We start from the raw sequence: 18,876 nt of genomic DNA on the forward strand, positions 1-18,876 counted from the left end.
TAACATCCATGGATCTGTAGTGATGTCTTCTCTTTCATTTCTGTTATTAGTAATCAGTGTCCTTTCTCTTTGTTTTCTTAGCCTGGCTGCAGATTTATCAATTTCGTTAACCCTTTCAAAAGAACCAGCTTTTGGTTTCATTGACTTTCTCCATGGATTTCCTGTTTCTGATTTCGTGAATTACGGCACTGATTCTTATTATTTCTTCTGCTTACTTTGGACAGAATTTGTTCTACTTCTTCTATTGTCCTAGGTAGAAACTTAGGAGTATTTATTTTGGATCTTTCCTCTTTCTGATATATGCATTCAATACTAAACTTCCCTCTAAGCAGTACTGTCACAGCATCCCACAAATTTTGATAACGTTTTTATTTTCATTTACTTCCAATTATTTTAAAATTTCTCTTGATTTCATCTTTTACCCATGCATTGTTTAGAAGTGTGTTGTTTAGGGGCGCCCGAGTGGCTCATTTGGTTGTATATCTGACTCTTGATTTCAGCTCAGGTCATGATCTCAGGGGCATGGGATCGAGCCTGCATTGGGATCTGAAATGGGTGTGGAGTCTGCTTGGGATTCTCTCTTCCCCTCTGCCTCTGCCCCCCACCCCTACCCTGCTCACCTGTGTTGTGTGTGCACGCTCTCTCAAGAAGAATCAAAAAGTGTGCGGTTTGATATCCCTGTATTTTGGGATATTCCAGTCGTCATTTTGCTACTGATTTCTAGTTTAACTCCATCGTGCTCTGAGAGCAGATGTGGGATTTCTACTAGTTTATATTTGTTGAGGTGTTTTATGGCCCAGAATGTGGTCCATCTTCGTGAATGTTCATGTAAACTTGAGAACAATGTGTGTTCTGTTGTTGGGTGAAGTCGTCTACAGATGGCACTTTTTTTTTTTTAAAGATTTATTTATTTATTTATTTGACAGATCACAAGCAGGCCGAGGCAGGCAGGGAGAGGAGAAGAGAAAGCAGATTCCCCACTGAGCAGGGAGCCCGACACGGGGCTCGATCCCAGGTCCCCGGGATCATGACCTGAGCCGAAGGCAGAGGCTTTAACCCACTGAGCCCCCCAGGTGCCCCTGCAGATGTCACTTTTATCCAGCCGATTGATGGTGTTGAGTTCAGCAATGTCCTTACTGATTTTCTGCCTGCTGGGTCCGTCCGTTTCTGAGGTGGCTGTTGAGCCTCCGGAGAGGACATGACTCAGCTATTCCTCTTTGTCATTCTCTTATCTGTTGCCTCCTCTGTTTTCATGCCTTGTTGTTAGGTGCGTTAAGGACTGTTGTGTCTTCTTAGAGAACTGACTCCTTCATCATTTTATAATACCCTGCCTTGTTTATCGCATTACTTTCCTGCCTCTGAGGTCGGCTATCTTTTGAAAGATTTTTTGAAGTCTTTCTTTTGATCTCTTGTTAGCATGGTACCTGTGACTTTCCTCCATTCGTTTACTTCTAGTCCGTACGTGTCTTTATATTTAAAGTGGGTTTCGGGGCACCTGGGTGGCTCAGTCGGTTGGGCGGCTGCCTTTGGCTCGGGTCATGATCCCGGGATCGGGCTCCCTGCTCGGCAGAGAGCCTCCCTCTCTCTCCCCTCTGCTTGCTGCTTTGTCTCCTTGTGGTCTCTCTCTGTCTATATCTCTCTCCTAAATAAATAAAGAAAATCTTAAAAAAAAAAAAGATAAAGTGGGTTTCTTGGGACACCTGGCTGGCCCAGTCACTACAGCATGCAACTCTTGATCTTGGATTGGTGAGTTCAAGCCCCGTGTTGGGTGAAGGGATTATTTACATAAATAAAACTTAAAAACCCAAAAAACAAGCAACAAAGTGGGTTTCTTGTAGGCGACATGTTGTTGGGTCTTGTTTTTTGATCTACTCTGTGACTCTTTAACTGAGCATTTTCTATGATTCCATTTTCTCTCCTTTGGCATATTTGTTCTACTTCATTTTTACTTTTTTCTGATAGTTGATTGCTCTAGAATTTACAATACATATTTGCAGCTAATCCATGTGTATTTTCAAATGACACTACACCACTTCATGGGTAACATGAGCACCTTATTATTAAATAACCCCAATTCTTCTCTCCTATACCTTGTGCCACTGCTGGCACTCACTTCTCTCTTATATGTGCTACATAAGCATTAAGATAGGTATTTCGTATGTATGTAAGCAGACCTAATTCTGCGTTGTTGATCTCATTATTTTGAACAAACTTAGTGGTTAGACGGAGAATAAAATGTTAACTTACTTCCTCAATTTCTGTCGATCTGAGTTTCTGAGCTATATTATTTTCCTTTTCTCTAATGAACTCCCATAACCTTCCAAACGTGTCTGCTGGCCACGAATTCCCTCAGTGTCTTTTTTGGTTTTTTTAAAGATTTTATTTATTTATTTGACAGAGAGAGACACATCGGCAGGGGGAGTGGGGAAGGGAGAAGCAGGCTCCCTGCCAAACAGGGAGCCCAATGCAGGGCTCAATCCCAGGACCCTGCGATCATGACCAGAGCCGAAGGCAGAGACTTAGACTGAGCAGGTGCCCGGCCCTCAGTGTCTTTCTGAGAAAGTCTATTTCTCCTTCATCTTCAAGAATGTTTTCCCAGGGCACCTGGGTGGCTCAGTGGGTTAGGCCGCTGCCTTTGGCTTGGGTCGTGGTCTTGGGGTCCTGGGATCGAGCCCCGCATCGGGCTCTCTGCTCTGCGGGGAGCCTGCTTCCTCCTCTCTCTCTCTCTGCCTGCCTCTGCCTGCTTGTGATCTCTGTCTGTCAAATAAATAAATAAATAATCTTAAAAAAAAAAAAAAAAAAGAATGTTTTCCCAGCATGTGGAGTCCTGCGTGGGATTTTTCTCGCCACACTTTAAGTATCTGGTCCGTGTTCTTTGCACTTGCACGATTCCTGAAGCGTCAGATGTGGTTCTAATCTTCGTTTCTTCACAGGTAAGGTCACCTTCCGCCCAGCGGCTTTAGGACGCAGTGTGTGTGTGATCTTCTGCGGACGGAAGGCAGTTTACAGTTAGAGGTGTCAGTTGTTGTGCTTCCCTCCGTTTGCTTCCTGGGCCGGCGCGTGCGTGCGGCGTGCAGCCGGGGACGTCCTCGGCCGTCGCTGCGGGCGCCCCCTGCTCCCTGCCTTGCTTTTCCTCTTCCCACCGCACGGATGTCACTCCTCTTGCCGTTGTCCCATAGTCTTCGCCTGTTCTGTGCTGGTGTTTTCCAGTCTTTCTCCTTATTCTCAGTCTTCAAAGACTCTTGTGACATACCCTCGAGCTCAGAGATGCTTTATTTCACCACGTCCCGTCCAGGAAGCCCGCAGAACGCAGCCTCCCTGTCCGCTGCGGCGGCTGCTCCCTAGTCTTTGTTGCCGGCGGACCGCGCCGAGGACCAGCCAGAGGTGGAAATGCGGCGCCTCTCGTGTGGGTCTGAGCGTCCCCCGGCACGGCTGGTCACACCTGACTCTCCCGCGTGGGCGCTTGCCCCTACCTGCCCGTCTTTAATGTCTGCCTCCTCCGCCTGCCCCGCAAGCGGCTTCGGAAGAGCGGGGCGCACACCTCGGCCGCCTGCCTCTCCGTCTGCACCTCCCTGGTCGGGAGGAGCTGTGAGCCGCTGGCGTGCGGGCCGCTGGCGCCGGGCTCCGGGGAGGACAGGGCGCTTTCCAGCTGTGCGAGCTGCTCCAGGAGCAGGTGCACAGCTGCCCGCCGGCGGCGGGGAGGGGCTGGGAGCTGCTCCTGAGCTCAGAGCCCGCAGTGACCGAGATGAACGGGCCTGGAATCTGCACACCTTGGCCGCTGCCAACCGGAGCTCTGGCCGGGCTGCACTCGGGCCGGGGATGGCATCCCAGTGCCGCCCGCACGGCCGTGTCCACAGGCCCCTCCTGCACTGACCCTAGCTTAGGAAACAAGCATCCGGCATCTTGTGCAGGGCCCTGCACGGTAGCCCTCTGACTGCGCCCTGCTGCAGTCTGACGTGGGCTTCCATGCCGTCTTCTCGCGGGCTGGACGTGAATCCGAAGGGCACGACTGGGTCTGGGCTCGGTCTTTGCGGCAGAGCCCCTCCCCCAGGAGCTGCGTCCGGCCTGCCTGAGGGTCGTGCTGCCCGGGCCAAGCCCATCACCGACCCCATGATTACAGTGATTCTTGGCCAATGTCACCATGGGGACGGTAACCTGTACCTCTTCCACTTCCCTTCCGGAAAGATCCAGAAGCCATTAGGGACAGCCCAGCAGGAGCATCTGCCCCCGAGGGGTGAGGGAGCTGCGAGTCCAGCGGGCGTGCGAGGCAAGGTGCCGAGAAGGGGACGCTCCAGGGGGTGGCCTGGCGTGGCGGCCACATGGAGTAAGGAGGGTTTCCGCAGGGGCAGGGGCAGGGTCAGGGTCAGGGTCAGGGTCAGGGTCAGGGTCAGGGCTAGGGCTAGGTTTAGGGTTAGGGCTAGGGCTAGGGTTAGGGTTAGGGTTAGGGTTAGGTTAGGGTTAGGGTTAGGGTTAGGGTTAGGCTTAGGGTTAGGGTTAGGGGAGCAGGGCACAGCAGCCCGATGTGAGGTGTCAGAGCCCGAGCCGGGTGGGAGGCGTCAGGGAGCGGGGACAGAGGCACCTGTCAGGAAGGGACTGCTGAGGGCGCTCAGAGATGGCCTGAGAAGGGGCCGTGAATACAGAAAGAGAGAAAAGTGGAGTGAGCCCTGCGTTGGTTCCAAACGTGTGACAGAGAGGCCTGGTGACCGCGTACTAGGCACAGAAATAGAAATGCACATGTACCTGCGCCCCGCGAGTCCCCACGAGGAGCTGTACCCCAGCAGGGACAAGCACGGCCCGCGCCTAGTCCCGGGCTCTCCATGCAGCCCCCAAAAAGGGGCCAGGGCGCCTGGGGGAAGCACCCAGCTCCGCCAGGGAGCAGGCAAGGGAGATGGGCCTAAAGGCGTAGCCGTAGCCGCGGCGGCAGGATGCTCACAGAGCAGTGAGGCTACCAGAAGGACACACAGGCCGGACCAGGGGCTCCCGCTGGCCCGATCGGGGAGAATTTGTGCACACGAGCGAGAGTAACAGCTCATAAGTGAGATCTTAAATGTGCCTTAAACACGAGCAGATCACACTTGGTATGGGGACTGGGGTGTTTACATTGTCTCAAAGGCCTCCACACGACACACTTTAATTACAAGGGAAGACGGCTCGCAGCGAGGGGCCTGGTAGACTCCTGCACCCAACCAGGTGCGCGGTCTTGTGAAGCCACCACCCAAGCCAGCTCGTGCTGGCGCCACAGAATGACCCCAGCCGGCAGGAATGTGGAGGCTAGAGACACTGAGTCATGTTCCAGACTCGGGGAGGCGGGTAACAGATCAGCTCCACAGGACACGCGCCGCAGGGCTGGGTCGTGGTCAGCATGGTCGGCCCTCCGTGGAAGTGGCTGGGGCCTTGGGTCAGCACTGTGGTCCAAGGCTCTCCGCAGACCCCACTCTGTCCGCGGGACCTTCCTGGGAGGCTGACCCTCTCGAGGTGAGCCTCCCGCGGCTGGCACGACCTGCTCAGGGGCGCCGGGAGGAGGGTCATTGTGTTGGACTTGCAGTGACCCTGCAAGACAGGGAGCGTTTGAAGATGCAATAATTTTTTTTTAATATTTAATTTATTTATTTGGCAGACAGAGATCACAAGCAGGCAGAGAGGCAGGCAGAGAGAGGGGGAAGCAGGCTCCCCGCTGAGCAGAGAGCCCGATGCGGGACTCGATCCCAGGATCCTGAGATCATGACCTGAGCTGAAGGCAGAGGCTTTAACCCACTGAGCCACCCAGGCGCCCCAAGATAAAATAATTTTTAAAACCAGTTTGCGTTTTATGAAACAGCTTATACATCGGAGCTTCCAAACAACTGCATACGGGGTGGCCGGTAGGCTCAGGCCTAAGCGTTTGCCTTCAGCTCAGGTCATGATCCTAGGGTCCTGGGATTGAGCCCCGCATTGGGTTCCCTGCTCTGTGGGGAGCCTGCTTCTCCGTCTCGCTCCTCTACTGTGTTCCCTCTCTCGCTTTCTCTGTCAAATAAATGAAATCCTTAAAAAAAAAAAAAAAAATAGCTTGAGCAAGGTGCTTTATGCAAACCTCCGAGGCTGAGGGGAGGTGGCCTGGAGGCCACAGGGGGCCCAGCACTGGGGGCTGGGCGGGTCACTCTGGGGTTGGTGCTGGCGACCCACTGGCTGCCTGGGGGCAGAAGCCCCAGGTCAAAACAAACAATACGGGGGCCTGGATGGCTCAGTGGGTTAGGTCTCTGCCTTCGGCTCAGGTCATGATCTCAGGGTCCTGGGATCGAGTCCCACATCGGGCTCTCTGCTCGGCCGGGAGCCTGCTTCCTCCTCTCTCTCTGCCTCTCTGCCTGCTTGTGATCTCTCTCTGTCAAATACATAAAATCTCAAATTAAAAATAAAAAAATAAACAATATGTTGTTGGAATATACATGTAATACATCATATGCCCCAAAATGACATATAAATTCAATTCCGTGTCCATCAAAATACTGTCTGGATCTCCCATGGAACTTGGCGACGGAGGACCAAGTACCAAGGGAAGTAGGAAAACGAAAGGACAGGCACGTTCGGACTCCTCAGCCACCCTGGGGATCAGGGGGCCGCGCAGGTGGCGAGCGGCCAAGGGGCCGATTAGCCCTGCAGGGGCGCCACGACGGGACAGGACGCCTGCGTCTGCAGTGGCCCGGCGGGGACGAGGGAGCACAGGCCCGCTCCAGCCCCGGAAGCCCGGACCCCAGACGGGCGCCGCCGGAGCCGGGCAGCGGGACCAGCAGCGCCCCGATCGTGGACGAGGCCGCGCGGGCACAGGCCGCCGGGCACACCCCTCACACCGCTGGCCTCCTCTCGGCCGCGGCGTCGCTGACGGTCAGGAGCTTGATAAACACGGGAAACCCCTTCGATGTTTAAGGAAAACGCAGTGGAGTTCGCGACATCAACACGCAGAACGCTTCCTGACCCGGAAGTCCCCACGAAGCACACGCCTCCCTCCGGGACACAAGTCGCAGCGCCGTGGGAACGGGACAGGCTCACCGCGGGCAAACCTGCGGGACCAGCACTTTGAGACGCTGTATTTCATGCCCTGGACGGGACTGTTCGAAAGGTCTCATTTTGATTCCCCACTTTTACCAGAAATGCTGTCCTTCCTTCTGCGTGGAGAGCTCCCTCTGCGGGTCACAGGGAAGGTCTGGGGGTGACTTTCAGTCATGTTTCCTTGAGCACATGGCTTTTCCGGGAACATGACGGGGCCCCGGCACTTAGAGCCCTACCGACGCCCCCGCGCTCCTGTTCGAATGCCAGCGCCGGCGGGAGTCCCTCCGGACGTGAAGGTGTCTCTGTCTCCAATTCCGTGTCCTTGGCTGGCAGCACAGCTGGTGGACGGGGCCCGCTTGGGGCTGGCGCATGTGGCCGTGGACGGCGGGGTTGGCCGGGCAGAGCCACGGGCGACCCACCCTCGGACACGAGACCTGCCCACTGAGTCCCCGACGGGTCGAATGTTCTCTGTTCACAGGATTTCACTCTCCGGCCACAATCCCCACCAGCCTTCCTGAGCGGATCCGTCACAGCCCACGTCTCGGCTCTGCCTCGGATGCCCCCGAGTCGTCTCCGGTCTGCTCCCGTCTGTCCCGCAGTCCTTGGTCATAGCTGGTTTTTTGGTGTGTCTCGTGTTTTCGCTGAGCGTCAGACTGAACTACTTGAAGCTACAGACGCTCTGGATCTTTTCACTGGAAGACATTTACTTGCCCGGACGCCACTGAGCTCGCTGTGTGGAAGCTGGTCTCCCGCTGGCTCTGGAGCCCGGGGCCCCCACAGCAGCAGGCCCCGCGGTCGCGTCTCCCCCTCGGAGCTGCCATCCCGGGCACACGCACCTCGGGGAGCGGGGACCTGCCTCGGGGCAGCGGCCTGGCACGAGGCCCTTCCTGAGGCTCCCCCATTGTCCAGCACCTGGGCTCCTGGCTGTGTCACTGCTGTGTCTCCCTGCCTGGGGCCACCGCGTCCAGCTCAGGCCACCACCTTCAGCACACCAGCCAATGTCCCTCAGGGGTCTCCGCTCGCTGGGGCTCCTTCCTTGGATCCGGGGGTGCCTGCTCCTGTTTTCTCTGGCCTTGATGGCTCTCAAGGAGGCCCAGTCTACTACCGGCTGCCGCCACAGAGTCAGAAGGGGACGGGAAGGGAATTTTATGTTAAAGTCCAGTGTTTCACATCCATTTACTCACCGGGGTGAGACCCGAGCTTATACAAAAGGCTCTCTCCTACGAGTGAACACGGAAGTTGGCCCGCTGACCCGCAGTGTTGCCCCGCACGTGAACCAGGCCGCTCCGAGTCAGGTTTGAGCGGAGCGCAGGCGGACATCGCACAGCGGACCCGCTGTCCTCAACAGGCCGGCCACCGTCCCCCTCACACACCGCTGCCGACGTCGGCCACTCCTTCCCGCGGGACGGTGTGCCATTCCCACGGTGTCGGACGGGGCCACGGTTCCAGAACCACCCACCGGCCACACAGGGACAGATGCGTGGGGCTCAGGGGCCTCCCACACAACCTGTCGGCCGCACGCCTCACCGGACAGCGGCAGCCCAAGGCCACAGGTTTTTAACGCTGGGCAGAGGAGCAGACCAGCTCGGGAGCGAAGCAGCAGCGAGCTGCACAGGCTTGTGCTCCGAGGGCCCGGACGTCTGCCCACACGGCTCCGCGGCAGCAGGCGGGCGGGGCGGGGGTGGGACAAGCGTGGACGGCCAGGGCCGCACCCCAGGAAAGCTTCACAGAGACAGAGTCTAGACCACGGGCTCTCAGGAGCAGGGACCACGTCCACGTTCCCCACGGCTCTGTGCCAGGAGCTGGCCTGGGCCTGGAGGGCGGATGGTCCCTCGGACACCGAGCGAACAGCAGCTTGCGTGCTGCAGTCACCCTGTGCTCCGTCCTCTCAGGGGACAACCCAGGACGCCCAGCAGGTCGCCCCTGCTGCCCACATGCAGCCCCGCAGCCATGACGGCTGGGACGCGGAGTCCAGCTCTGTCCTCACCCCACAGCCGGCAGCCAGGGTTGCCCAAGCGGGTCCAGGGCCGGAGCCCTGCTCTGGCGGGGGCACCTCCCCAACACCACCAGGCTGGGAGTCCTGCCCGCCCGCAGCCTGCGGTCCTCGTGTGGTCAGACCCTCCCCCAGGTGGAGACCTGCGTCGACCCTGGAGGCCTGAACGAGTGCACCCAGGCTCCCCCCAGAGTCCCAGCCACACCACTGGGAGCGGGAGACCTGCCTCCCCCAAACACACACACACGTGAGCGCCTGGTGCTCCAGCCCTGGTCCTGACCTCAGCCCACGGGAGGACCCCACGGCTCCATGTACAAAACAGACACGAGCTCCTTCTGGGAAAGTCGTGGGCTCCAGTACCCGAACTTCGCACCATCCGCTGTGGACTCGGGCACTCCCTGCGGCTTGGGGAGATCCTGGCCGGGGAAGACCGACGGCGGGCTGAGCCCCAGACTGGGGAAGGCTCCCCTGGAGCATCACGGCGCGCACTCACGGCGACCCCCGGGGGAAGCACCACGGCCGCGCGGCTCCCTAGCCTGTCCCTGGCCGGGGCTCCATGGGCGTCTGGACAGAGGCTGTGCTTGTGGGGGCCCGGGCAGGGCATGTGTGGGGCCCACGGCGGAGACGCCGGGCACTGCCTGTGGACTCTTCCCCTCTGGCTCCCAACGCACATCAGCACTCACTGTGAACCCGAGACCCGGGGGTCTCGCCGTGTCGCTCCCGTTAGCAGAAACACGGTCACGGCTGCGAGAATCCCACCTCCTCCTACCCCCGCCCCACCCCCGGTGGAGGCCGGGCCGAAACTCCCAACTCGGAGGCCGCGTGAGTGGCTCCCAGGGTGGGGGTGGGGACGGCCCTCCTGTCATCCTCAGAATAAAAAGCCAGTGTCCTCCAGCAGTAGAAAATTGCAAATAAAAAGTTTAATTTCAGAAACTGTGTTCACCATTTATAAATACACTAAAACATAGTCAATGCAAATCCAGATTAATAATAGGTCCTTTTTTAACAAAACAACTTTTCTAAAAGGTCACAGGCAAATGAGTGACTTGTTTCATCCGGAGTATTGAACTGGTTTGAAATAAGAAAATGAACCCTTTTTTCTAGATGTTGAAGCAAAAATTCTGAAGACAGATCATCGTTCAAAGAATGACAACTGACGCTTCATTCTGCTGTCCTTGGGACTCTGACACGCCAGCGATGGCTGAACCTTCCCTGTTATATAAAGATCTAGAGGCTAAGGCTACTCCTACAACTGCGATGGAACAGCCTCCTCCCTGTTAATGAGCCGTCTCTTCTAGAAACAGTTTTATACATAATTTGATCAAATTGGGGTCAGTGGGGTCAGTGCACAAATTTCAAGATAGCTCCCTGGTGTCGAGACAGCAGGTCTGAGGGTCGGGCGCCCTCGGCAGGACCGCTGCGTGCGGGCCCCTGGCGCGTGGGCTCGACAGCAGGTGTCCGGGCTCTGGCCGAGGTCGACCGTGTAAAACCTGAATGCAGCAGAAGCACAGACCGGGACGCTCTCTCTACCCAGTCACTACAGAACTGGCACGGCGGGACGCGTCTGAGGTTACTTTCCTCTTCCGACGCCGCACCTCCGTGGCAGCCAACACCATGTTCCAGAATGTTCTGTACTCGACACGCTTTAGAGCCTGCAGTTAGAACCTGCTCAGCCAGGATGGCTTGAACTCCACCTCTTATTTACAGATTTCATTAAACAGCCACAAAAGCTGCTGTGTTGAATTAAAGCAATTCTTAAACTAAAATACAGTACCTGATTTGTGGTTTTTACAGAATTGAATAAAAAGCCTACAGAATAAAACTGCTCACATCTCCTCTGCCGTTCTAGTAAAACACATTACTAAGCCCCCACTTTTAAAAAACACGTTACAGTTGGGAGTGAAACCCGAATCATCGTATTTCATCGGCGGCGGCAAGACAGGCTCTCCCTCGCAGGCCGTGGGAGGCCCGCGGCGACGCCCGGCTGCGGCACCGGCAGTAAGGCACACGTAGGCATTACAGTGACGCTGGACGGGGTGGGGGGCCCGCCGGGGCACGCCGCCTCCCCGGGACAGACAGTGGGCGCCCGGGCAGCGACGGTGGCCGGCGACGGCGGCTCCGCTGCGAGCTTCAATACTGGAAGTATATCAAGGGAAGATTCACTTTCAAAAAGATGAGTTTTTCAAAATGTTCCGTCATGAGCCTGGACTGGCCGAAGCTGCCGTTCTCTGTGGGTGTGTTGAAGAGCCTTTCAGAAGGGACGATGCTCGGCGGGCAGCCCAGGAACCGCACGGCCAGCGCAGCCAGGCCCGGCCAGGCCGCCTTCTTCAGGTTCCAGTAGGTGAGGGGGTCGCAGCCGTGCTCCAGCACCTCCTCCTCCAGGTAGGCCAGCACCATGTCCTCGGGCACCTTCGTCTTCTCCCGGGGGCCCTTCTTCGTCATCTTGGCCATGAGGGACCACAGGTTCTCCTCCCCGACCGTGCCCTGCGAGGGGGCGCCCGCGTCGCAGCCGTTGGGGATGGGCGTGTTGTCTGAGGTAGGGTTCAGCGCCTCCAGCTCCCGGATCAGGTCCCGCGTGTACTGCTCCGCCTCCTCCTCCGAGAACAGGGAGGCCTTGTAGCGCGGGTCCAGCAGCGTGGCCAAGATGTACCTTGGGTCGCGCAGGGTGGCGGCCAGCCGGCTCACCATGGCCTCCTTCAGGGACTTGAGCATGGTGTCGATGCCCATGGTCTCCTCGAAGAGCATCTCGATCTTGCGGTTCAGGATGTGAATCATGGGGATGACCTGGCTGAGCGTGGACGCGTGCGCGCTCATCTCCCGGCCCGCCGCGTCGAAGGGCTTCAGCGCGAGGCACACGGACCGCATTACCTCCCACTGGTCGCAGCTGATGAGCTCCCGGAAGCCGCACTCGACCGACACCTCGTTGACAGCCCGCTTCTGCTCGACGAGCCGCTCGAGCATGTGCAAGGACGTGCTCCACCTGGACGGGACGTCCTGCAGGAGGTGGTGCGGCGGCAGCCCGTAGGCCCTCTGCAGCTCCGCCAGCTTCTCCTTGGCCCGGGGCGAGCGCTGCACCCGCTCGCACAGCTTCCGCGCGGTGCTCAGCAGGCTCTGGACCATGCGCTGGCTCTTGAGGGCCTCGCTGACCACCAGGTTGACCGTGTGGCTGAAGCACTGCAGGCCGGCCCGCTCCCCCTCGCTCAGCGTCTTCCCGATGCTCGGGTTGTCGGTGACCGTGATGCCCACTTGCAGGCCGCTGGACGTCACCCAGGCCTCCCACCAGCCCTCCAGCTGCTTCCGGATGCTGCTGCCGCTGTAGTCGCAGTCCACCTGCGACACGTCCAGCAGGGCCGAGCCGTGGTGGTCCTCGCGGTACGGCCGGGCCGACGATGCGAAGGTGACCCAGTGGGCGGTGAGCGTCAGGTACTCGCGGGTCTGCGTGCTCATCCAGATCCCGGACGTGAAGTGGACCACACCGCTCTCCGCCTCCTTCAGGTGCGACAGGACCACCTGCTTCACATTATTGTACATCCCTGGGATGGCCGTCCTCGAGAAGTAGGACGGGGAGGGCACAGAGTACTGAGGTTTCAAGTATTCGAGCAGCCTGTTAAAGCCAACGTTGTCGACGAAGGAGTATGGCTGGAGGTCGAGTGCAATCATCTCAGCTATGAGACTCGTGATTTTTTTGGCAACGGGATGAGAATCGTAGAACTTCTCGTTGGGGTCTTCGAAGGAGGCGGCTCCGGGCAGCTGGGCGCTCAGGGGTCCCCGCGGGCCGGGCGAGGAGGAAGCCCGCGCGACCCGGGGCGCCTCGGCCTTGAGCACGCCGCTGTGGAACCGCTGCAGGTGGCGCAGGAGGCAGCTGGTACCCAGGTTGGTGGGCTTCTTGCCCCGGCTGATGGTGCGGCCGCAGTGCAGGCACACGACCTTCGTGGGGTCCGCGGAGCAGATGGAGAAGTGGTTCCACAGCTTGGAGGTCTTCTTGCTGCTCACAGGGAAGAGGACCGGACTGTTTCTCGGGACCAGGGAGGGCAGGTCAGTCGATCTGGAAGCGGCGCCTTCCGCAGAGGCCAACGTGGCGTAGGGGGAGTTGGCCAGGCTGGCGCCCGGCGCGCCCTTTGGGGCGCCCACGACGTCCGCGTGCCGGCGGTACAGGTGCCGCATCAGACAGCTGGTGCCCACGTCGCCCCTGCGGCCCCGGCTGATGACGCAGGCGCAGTGTCGGCACACGGCCTTGAGGCTGTCGGTGGGCGCCAGCGAGAAGTGCTGCCACACCTCCGACTTCAGCCTCTTTATCACCTTCTTGCTCTGCTGGGACCCAGCGCCACAGTCCAGCGGGCCAGGGCTCAGGCCGCCAGCCTGCAGCTTCTCGGGGGAGGACTCCAGCGAGGCCGCGCCCACGTCGTCCGAGGCCGGCGCCGTGTCCTCCGCCAGCGCGTCGCCGACGCTCAGACGCACCTGCAGCTCCTCGGGCAGCCGGTCCGGGGAGGAGGACGCCGAGGGGGACACCCGGGCCGGCTGCCCGGGCGAGGACGCCACGGAGCTCGGGTCTCCGTCGGGAGGCGGCAGGGCGGGCAGCAGCGTGGGGGGCGCGGCGTACGGCGGCGGGATGCCCGAGCCCCCGCCGTTCTCCTGCAGCACGATGGAGCGGTGCGCCCGCCACATGTGCCTGATGAGGCAGCTGGTGCCCAGGTCCTTCCCGTTCTTGCCCCGGCTGAACTCGTTCATGCAGTGGACGCACACGGCCTTGGAGTTGTCTAGCGGCGATAGGTAGAAGTGCTTCCACACAGCCGACCGCCTGCGGGACCCGGACGTGCCCTTGGGGAGCGGTGGGTTTCTCTCCAGCCCGTTCTCCGCGCTCTCCTCGCCCGGCAGCGGGGGCAGGTGCGGCGGCCCCCCCAGGGCCTCCTCCCGCCCGTACCTGTCAGGGGCAGACGTGTCTGGGGGGACTTCAGAGGGGACCACAGGCTCCTCCGTCACGTCGTCGGGGGACTGCACCTTGGACGCCAGCTTTGGGGCGAGCTTGAGGGGTGAGCGCGCGGCGCCCAGGTCTCCGGCGTCGGCGGGCGGTGGCGGCAGCCGCAGAGGCGGGGGCGACAGGGAGGGCAGGGCCGGCCCGCCGCCGCCGGTCTCCTGGCCCAGCACGGTGGGGTGCGCCCTCCTCACGTGCCGCATGAGGCAGCTGGTGCTCAGGTCCTTCTCGTTCTTGCCGCGGCTGAACTCCTTCATGCAGTACGTGCAGATGGCTTTCGTGCTGTCCCGCGGGGAGATGAAGAAATGCTTCCAGGCCGGCGACTTCTTCCTGGAGCCGGCGCCCCGGCCCGAGAGGAGGCTCTGCGTCACAGCCTCCATGGCCACGTCGTACAGTGTGCTGCTGTACTGGGAGAACAGAGCCCCGTACTCCTCCTCCTGGTCGGCGGGGAGGCACTGCCCGGGGGGCTCGCGGTCCCCGCCCGCCTCCCTCGCCTCTGTCTGCTCCCCACCTCGCTCCGCCCCGGGCCTGTCCTGCTCCCTCTTAATCGCCACTCCTTCCAGACTGTGATTAGGGATGCGAACACCATCTTCCTCTTCTATTTTAAAATTTATTTTATCAGAAACCAATTCACCATCCCTTTTGGGATGAGTTTCCTGGTTATTCTCCATAATTGACCATAACTACTCGGGCCGCGTCGTCGGAGATGAGTAAAAACCTGATCCGAAGGCTCATCTGTGCCGCCAAACGTCCACCATCTTCAGCCGTGGAATATGAGCTCCATCTTTTGAATGCGAAGGAGCGCAGCAGACCATGAACCCCACCGAAGGGGCAGGCACGCGGGGAGCACACCAGCTCGCCTCAGGGCGTGGGCCACCACCTGCCGGGAGCCCCGCCGCGACCTGCTTCTCGACGCAGACACGCACTGACGCAGCGCAGACCTGCATCTTCTCCTGGAGACCGGACGGCTGTCATCTCGGCAGCAGGACGACCCTCTCGCATCGCCTGTAAGAGAAGACAGAGTCAAGGTCAGCACGGACCCGAATCGTCCATTTCAAATCTGTTCCGTCACGGGTCCCTCAGCCTCGACAGGCACAGGAGAAGTCCCGTCACAGTAAGCTAAAATCGAAAACACGGGTTCCTTGATGTTTCACAATCCACTTATATAAGGAAAATACCCTAAAACAACAAAATAAGCAAAAAAATAAGGGCAGGAGTTTAAATTCCAAGGGCCCAGTCATTAAGGGCTGGGGGCTCAGAGCCCCCGGGAGCAGCGCTCCTCGTGCTTTGCCCTAAGAACAAACACACCAAGTGGAGACAAAACCCAGCCGGCCTGTCACTTCGGACGGGACACTGAACATCACAAAGAAAAGAGCAACACCCAGTGCTAAGGGGGCGCGAGTCTGTCTGCGGCGCGGGGCGGGCGCTCCAGCCCGGGGCCCGGCAGCAAATGCACAGAGCTGGCCCACAGCGCCGCGAAGCCAGGTGCGCAAGCAGGAGGCGCGGGGCACACGGGGACAGAGTGCAACACGGGGCGGGCGCCAGGAGCCTGCCGGGGGGAGGAAGCCGCCCACGAAAAAGCCAGTACGGCAGCAACAGGAGGCTGTCCCCGTGGCCGACAGCAGAGACGGGAGAAGAGGCGCTTCTGTGTGACAGCAGATTCTAGAAAACCCGCAGCAGGCTCACAAGGTTTTCCCCACAGCAACCAGGGTTTCCTATACATACAATCAGCACAGAAAACCTTAAAACTCCTCATCAACGAAAACCGGAATGCCAGTGGGAGGACAACAGGCGGTTCCTGACCCTGGGGTTCAGCCAGCCCCCAGCAGAAACCCACAAGGCGGAGACAAGGAAGCGAGAAGCAAAGACTCCGGGGGAGGTGAGGGGTGTGTCACACAGCGAGGTGGGGAGGAGCCGGGGCTGAGCCGGTGGCGCCCCAGCCAGGTGAGCGGCGGCCAGCGCCAGCAGCCAGAGCAGCAAGGCCGGCCCCGCTGTGTCCCAAAGCCACAGGCCTCTGTGAGCCCGGGGCGGCGGGACGCCTGGGATGCGGAGACGGCAGGCTCGCCTGGAGCCTCCGGGGCAAAGCAGGGCGTGCGCTCAGCCTGAGAAACCGGGCGCGCTCGGCAGCTAGCTCTGCCACGGACACACGCAGGGTTCCCAGAAAGCGTCCCAAATCCTGAACTCCACAAAGTTCAGCCTAATACTCAGAATAAAAAAAGAGCTTCTAAATGAAATATCAGCAGGCACCAAGGGAGCGGGGCGGCAGGAGTAAGTGCGGCGCGGGCTCCAGACCCAGAGCAGCGAGGCTCGCCGGCAGCGCCGCAGGCACAGAGCAATCCCATGAGACTGTGTTTCTAAAACAGAAGGTGTAATTACAGAGTTCCTACGTACAATTACATGTATAAGGTCTTTTTTTTTTTTTTAAATAAAATCCAGAAAACAAAGAGAAACAAGAAAAAAAAAACACTATAAAAATGAGTAGCCACATTTGGAAAAGACTTCTTAAAAAGCAGAACTTTAAGCGTATATAAAGCAGAACCACAATGCGACACCCACCAGGATGGCTAGACTCAGACAGACAACAGCAAGTGGGGACAAGAACGTGGAAGAACGGTGCCTTGTGCTCGCCGGCGGGGGCATGACGGCGGGGCCTCTTGAAAACCACTCTGGCAGCTTCCCAAACATATGCCAAGTCACCCCACGACCCAGCAATCCCACTTCTGTGTAGACATTGAGGAGAAACGAAACCTTGTGCACACCCAGAGCCCCGCATGTGAACGGCGTCAGACAAAAAGTGGAAACAACCGAAATGTGATCCACAAATGGATTAAAAACTGGGACACAGGGCCGCGTGGGTGGCTCAGCGGGTTAAAGCCTCTGCCTTTGGCTCAGGTCATGATCTCAGGGTCCTGGGATGGAGCCCCGTGTAGGGCTCTCTGCTCAGCAAGGAGCCTGCCTCCCCCTCTCTCTGCCTGCCTCTCTGCCTGCTTGTGATCTCTGTCTGTCAAATAAATAAATTTTTAAAAATCTAAAAAAATAAAAAATAAAAAAATAAAATAAAAACTGGGACGCATCTCCACTACAGCAAGACCGTGCTTGCCATGACACGGACCTTGACACCACCAGGCTGAGACAGAAGCCAGACCCAGAAGATCGCACAGTGTGACCGTTCATTCCCGGCAAGGCGGATCCCCAGAGACAGAGCAGGTGCAGGAACCGGGGGCTGGGGGAGCACCATGGGAATGACCGCTGGCCAGCCGGAGGCTTCCTTCAGAGTGATTAAAACTCTGCTATCAGGTAGCTGCGACCTTACGAAGATACTTCAAAAAGGCTTATTTTATGGTGTGTGAATGACATCTCAAAAAAAAAATTATATAATTTTAGAATTAAAATCAAAATAAGGGAACCGTGATTAAAAGAAGCTGAAGATGGGGGCGCCGGGGTGGCTCCGTGGTTAATCCTCTGCCTTTGGCTCAGGTCATGATCTCAGGGTGCTGGGATTGAGCCCCGAGTCGGGCTCCCTGCTCCGTGGGGGCCTGCTTCTCCCTCTGCCATTGCCCCTGCTTGCACTCTTGCTCTTTCTCTGTGAAATAAATAAATAAAATCTTAAAAAAAAAAAAAAAAAAAGCCCTGGATGAAATCTCTAGTAATGAAAATGTAGTACTTGTAAACTGCCAACAGCAGTTTAGATGTAACAAAAGAGAAGATCAGTAATTGTGAAGACACAGCAACAGAAATAAAACAGAGGAAAAGAAAAAGAGCAAATAGCAAGGGAAAAAAACTAAAAAATTTAAAACTTGTGCACGGGGTAAAAAGACGAGACGCAGAAAGAGAGAAGACATCTGCAAATCTCACATCTGATGAGGGGCTGACATCCAGGATAAACAAAGAGCTGTGGCAACTGACCAACAAGCCGGCTTACAAATGGACAAAGGCCTGGGCTAGACCCACAGGGACACGCAAAGACAATCGGAAGCACGAAGAGAAACCACTTCATACCCACCAGGACGGCTAGTGTCCAAATCCTGGGATGTGACGCTCCAAAAGTAACAGCAAGACCGGGAAAGCGTGTGAAGATGTGCAAACATGGCCGGAGTGTCCCTGACAGCCTGACGAGGCCGAGCATCTTATGTGCGGATCCAGGCTCCCTGTGAGCCATCCGCCTGGGCTCTCACCAGCCCGGGCGGATCCTGAGAACAGAGCTCCTGAACTGAGTTCTGAGAGCTTTTCCCGCATCTGGGAGCGAGCCCTTTATCACATGTGTGATTTTTAAGTATTTTCCCCCAGTCTCAAGCTTGTCTTTCTCCCAGCAGTGTATTTTGAAAAGCAAAGCCCAATGTACCAATTTGGTTTTTTATAGTTTTTTGTGGTTACTTTCAGAAATCTTTGTCTACCCAAGTCACAGAGATCTTCTGTGTTTTCTCCTCTAGTTTTACCACCTTGTTTTAAATTTAGATCTTTGAGATACTTAAATTGTTTTGTATATGAACAGCTAACTGCTCTAACAGCATTTGCTGAAAAGACGACCCTTTTCAACAACGGAGAAACGCCTCTGTAACTCAGTCGGACGCCAGCTGTGTGCAGACCCACACATCTGGGTAATACCCACAGACAGCAGCTGTTCACCTACCTCAATGGGATGGAACATGTGGGTGTAGATATTTATCTACCAAACTGTGTACTTTAAACATGTGTGATTTACTGAATGTCAATTAATCCCAGGGTGGATAATATGAGAAACACATGTGTTGGGTCTCTGCCCCCCCCCACCCCGGGTCCTGGCAGGGGCTCCTGAAACCCCACTAACCTCCTGGGAGCCTAGAGTGTCTACTGTTCTGATGAGGCGACTCTGGGTGGGCTCCTGGGTGGGGACGGGTCACCAGAGAGA

At 57.6% G+C, this 18,876-nt stretch overlaps 1 protein-coding gene across 5 annotated transcripts in view; it reads right to left on the reverse strand.

Annotated features, from left to right (window-relative positions):
• Positions 1–9,914: 9,914 nt before the first annotated feature.
• The window catches only part of ZBED4 (zinc finger BED-type containing 4), a 31,541-nt gene continuing 22,579 nt past the window's right edge, over positions 9,915–18,876 (reverse strand). For all 5 annotated transcript variants that reach the window (XM_045087618.1, XM_045087616.1, XM_045087617.1 and 2 more), the window contains one exon: positions 9,915–14,993. In XM_045087618.1, the coding sequence (XP_044943553.1) occupies positions 11,147–14,659 (3,513 nt within the window). In that variant the 5' untranslated portion in view covers positions 14,660–14,993 and the 3' untranslated portion in view covers positions 9,915–11,146. The remainder of the gene's footprint in view (positions 14,994–18,876) is intronic.

This window comes from Mustela putorius, unplaced genomic scaffold (assembly GCF_011764305.1).
Source record: "Mustela putorius furo isolate JIRA1106 unplaced genomic scaffold, ASM1176430v1.1 tig00001419_pilon_pilon_pilon, whole genome shotgun sequence".
NCBI classification, from domain to species: Eukaryota; Metazoa; Chordata; class Mammalia; order Carnivora; family Mustelidae; genus Mustela; species Mustela putorius.